We start from the raw sequence: 4,782 nt of genomic DNA on the forward strand, positions 1-4,782 counted from the left end.
TCATTCGGCGAAACAGAAGAGTGCTAGGATCGATACACTATGAGTTAGAGAGGGTTGGATTTAACATCTTAACCTCTGGTAGGGCAGAATTCGTAACTAGTTTGTGGGCTTTTTGAATGATACTAATGCTGACGACAGGTTCAAACATTTTTGTAAAATGCCATAACCAATTGTCTGGACAGGTATGCGAATTCCCTAATTCACTCTGGTTTCTTAAAACTTCAGCCTTCATGCACCGGTAAGCCCATTCAAAGTGCCATCCAGGAATCCCAACCGAATATCCGGCCTGAACTCTCTTCTAGTTTGTCGTCAGATTCAAACGTAAGCATTCTTTTACGAATCATCATGTTTTTCTCGTGTACGTGAAACTTGACTTTGATACTTTCGTATATTTTAATAAGTCAGAAGCAGGAAATTGGTTCAACCTCGTTGGATCAGAAAATGACCATTCATTTACTTCCCTGGAAAAAGTCCGAAAACGAAAGAGCAGCTCGAATTGACGCAACCGCTTAAATCCTTTATTTCCAATGTAATCGATATGCAAATCCAGATAAAATGGCTTCAAATTTACCGCACAACAAAAAGCATTTGGTTAGACGACTTCATATATTCGGCTTATGGGTTGCGTCTACACAGCAGATACTGTCCACTCGCACGGAGCCATTTCAGACTCTGGTTTCCAATCCTGAATGAGAATGGACACAACAGCCACAGTTCATCCATAAAGCGACGTTGAACTTTTGAAAGAATGCAGTTTTAGTTAGGGATCCTTCCAACTAATACGTTTAGTGTGTTAGTGAGACATATGTTGTCACTGATCGGGCTCGTCACACTTTAAGTAAACCAACATATTGAAATAATGGACGTAACAGCTCAGAAAACACCACAGATTCTTGCGTTAACAAGCGGAAGTTGCAATCACGAATCGTCTAGCTTTTCCATGCTTTTTTTCCGTGACCACCATATTGTAGCGTGTCAGAAGCTTGGTTGCCGCCAGCTCATGATGTTAAAAACTCCAATAGTTTGAGTTTCGCTGTCTTCTGAGCATAGTTCAATACGGAAAACCAAGCTTTGTTTACTGTTACCTCAGTTGCTGAGGGGAGTTTCGGATTTCTGAACTTTGCGACTAAAGAATGAAACATAAATGTTAAGTGTCTGATTTAGTGGTCCAGGTGATGCACATGTTAATGATAGGGTCACCCTCTTCATTGAGGTCTGTGTTATTCATCCTACATGAAGTCAACCTTGAGACTCGTATGTATTTCCAACTTCTATGCTTCAGTCACACTGTGTAATGGAATTGCCCGTAGCATGTACTTTAAACACGAACTCGGTGTTTTCAAAGACTGGAGCGAAATCCCTGACGGAGCAATTCCAAGCACACACACGTACAACACCTGCAGGTAAAACAACGGAACACGCACGCCGGGAGTTGAACAGCCGGATGCACAGTGGACCGTCCAGTTCTTCCTTCACCAACCTCGTGGCAAAACCACTGATTACTCATAGAGCGCATACTGTCCAGCTGGGTGCTTCATACGGTCCATCTGCTTGCAGTTCAGCCGTCATGGCGAGTATTCACGTTCAAAGACATCACCCGGTTTCGCAGGTGGGTTATCCTTATCGATTCCTTTAGAGATTTCTGTCAACATGTCCAGCGTTCTTTGAAGCATCAACCTAAATTTAATCAGTCGTGTGCAGTATGTTGGGTTTCCGCCGAAATGTAGGTGTCATTCAAATAACATAGCTCGTAAGGCTGCTATAACAACAACAACTCATGTCTGAAATACTCTGGTGTCGCCTGCTTCCATAAAGATGTTATTTAGTTGTAGCATATTTTAAGCACAGGGTGGCCCTGCTGAGGTATATCCAGGCCATTGATAGATCAGTTTTAAATTGCCAGAACCTCACTCTTCACTCTCTGACCATTTGCACTATTCCAGAAAAATACCACCCAAGCCATTGATCAAGAAGGGTATTTGCACTTCCCCAAGACATTATAGGTGCGCACTTGATCGTTCAGTTACTCTGACCACCTCACTGAATGCAGTCTGCAACCTTGTCGGGCTTGATGGCCTGTAATTTCAAATAATGGGACTGGACACATGCAAGAATACACTTGCCATGTACTACGACTGATCACTTCAACACAGATCACTGTGCAGTTTTTGATTGTCAGTTGAGTGTGCTTGACTGATTAAGGCCATAGTGCAGTAAAGCACAGAACCAATGAGAGAAAATGCACCAACTTGTAGTATTCAATCCTATCATTTTCAACCTGAATGTGTTCGGTCAGTGAGAACAGAATTTGCCAGAAAAGTATTGTAGACTGCTACGCATTTTTACTGATTGAATGCTTACCTGAGAGCATAAGACTTTGGGAAGACGAAGTTGATGACTTCGGATCTTCAGTTAGGGTGTCCGAGCTTAATCACTTCAGTGCCGCAGTGACGTTTGTCGAGGAATCTATACATCCGAATCCGGTTTTAACAAATTGGAAATGAATACTAGCATATCAATTTGGTTTTCACGGGAGAACCTATCGTTTATGATATTCTTCTTGATGAATATCGATGAATATCGAATATCGTACCAACTGGAACATGAGACGGCCTTTGTGCAGCACATTAATATGGAGAATATCACAAACGGGAGATTAAGTTAAATTTCTCGTGAAAACCAAACCGATACACAAATGAGTGTATTTGTCGAAATCTGTCAGATTTACGTTTAGGTAGAACATAAGTTTGGAGGAACTCTAGGATTGCGCCCCAAGAGGCCTGAAACCGCTCGTTGGCTGGTGAAGAATTTTCAGCAACCCTATGAGTAGTGTACCGTCANCTGTAAACTCGGTTCTCCCCACGAGAGATCAATCCCCAACAGGCCTACTTGAATATTTTCCAGCAGACGTTCTTTATTGGAAGGATCATTCTGTTTGACTCACCGATTTCTCATTCGGCGAAACAGAAGAGTGCTAAGATCGATACACTATGAGTTAGAGAGGGTTGGATTTAACATCTTAACCTCTGGTAGGGCAGAATTCGTAACTAGTTTGTGGGCTTTTTGAATGATACTAATGCTGACGACAGGTTCAAACATTTTTGTAAAATGCCATAACCAATTGTCTGGACAGGTATGCGAATTCCCTAATTCACTCTGGTTTCTTAAAACTTCAGCCTTCATGCACCGGTAAGCCCATTCAAAGTGCCATCCAGGAATCCCAACCGAATATCCAACCTGAACTCTCTTCTAGTTTGTCATCAGATTCAAACGTAAGCATTCTTTTACGAATCATCATGTTTTTCTCGTGTACGTGAAACTTGACTTTGATACTTTCGTATATTTTAATAAGTCAGAAGCAGGAAATTGGTTCAACCTCGTTGGATCAGAAAATGACCATTCATTTACTTCCCTGGAAAAAGTCCGAAAACTAAAGAGCAGCTCGAATTGACGCAACCGCTTAAATCCTTTATTTCCAATGTAATCGATATGCAAATCCAGATAAAATGGCTTCAAATTTACCGCACAACAAAAAGCATTTGGTTAGACGACTTCATATATTCGGCTTATGGGTTGCGTCTACACAGCAGATACTGTCCACTCGCACGGAGCCATTTCAGACTCTGGTTTCCAATCCTGAATGAGAATGGACACAACAGCCACAGTTCATCCATAAAGCGACGTTGAACTTTTGAAAGAATGCAGTTTTAGTTAGGGATCCTTCCAACTAATACGTTTAGTGTGTTAGTGAGACATATGTTGTCACTGATCGGGCTCGTCACACTTTAAGTAAACCAACATATTGAAATAATGGACGTAACAGCTCAGAAAACACCACAGATTCTTGCGTTAACAAGCGGAAGTTGCAACCACGAATCGTCTAGCTTTTCCATGCTTTTTTTCCGTGACCACCATATTGTAGCGTGTCAGAAGCTTGGTTGCCGCCAGCTCATGATGTTAAAAACTCCAATAGTTTGAGTTTCGCTGTCTTCTGAGCATAGTTCAATACGGAAAACCAAGCTTTGTTTACTGTTACCTCAGTTGCTGAGGGGAGTTTCGGATTTCTGAACTTTGCGACTAAAGAATGAAACATAAATGTTAAGTGTCTGATTTAGTGGTCCAGGTGATGCACATGTTAATGATAGGGTCACCCTCTTCATTGAGGTCTGTGTTATTCATCCTACATGAAGTCAACCTTGAGACTCGTATGTATTTCCAACTTCTATGCTTCAGTCACACTGTGTAATGGAATTGCCCGTAGCATGTACTTTAAACACGAACTCGGTGTTTTCAAAGACTGGAGCGAAATCCCTGACGGAGCAATTCCAAGCACACACACGTACAACACCTGCAGGTAAAACAACGGAACACGCACGCCGGGAGTTGAACAGCCGGATGCACAGTGGAGCGTCCAGTTCTTCCTTCACCAACCTCGTGGCAAAACCACTGATTACTCATAGAGCGCATACTGTCCAGCTGGGTGCTTCATACGGTCCATCTGCTTGCAGTTCAGCCGTCATGGCGAGTATTCACGTTCAAAGACATCACCCGGTTTCGCAGGTGGGTTATCCTTATCGATTCCTTTAGAGATTTCTGTCAACATGTCCAGCGTTCTTTGAAGCATCAACCTAAATTTAATCAGTCGTGTGCAGTATGTTGGGTTTCCGCCGAAATGTAGGTGTCATTCAAATAACATAGCTCGTAAGGCTGCTATAACAACAACAACAACTCATGTCTGAAATACTCTGGTGTCGCCTGCTTCCATAAAGATGTTATTTAGTT

General features: G+C 42.2%; 1 protein-coding gene across 1 annotated transcript in view; it reads left to right on the forward strand.

Annotated features, from left to right (window-relative positions):
- The window catches only part of T265_14595 (hypothetical protein), a gene marked incomplete at both ends in the record, with an annotated part of 18,672 nt that extends 14,112 nt beyond the window's left edge, over nt 1-4,560 (forward strand). The window contains 2 exons of the mRNA XM_009174346.1: nt 3,177-3,272; nt 4,234-4,560. Coding sequence (XP_009172610.1) covers nt 3,177-3,272; nt 4,234-4,560 — 423 coding nt within the window. The remainder of the gene's footprint in view (nt 1-3,176; nt 3,273-4,233) is intronic.
- Nucleotides 4,561-4,782: the final 222 nt, after the last annotated feature.

This window comes from Opisthorchis viverrini (genome assembly GCF_000715545.1).
Source record: "Opisthorchis viverrini unplaced genomic scaffold opera_v5_222, whole genome shotgun sequence".
Classification (NCBI taxonomy): domain Eukaryota; kingdom Metazoa; phylum Platyhelminthes; class Trematoda; order Opisthorchiida; family Opisthorchiidae; genus Opisthorchis; species Opisthorchis viverrini.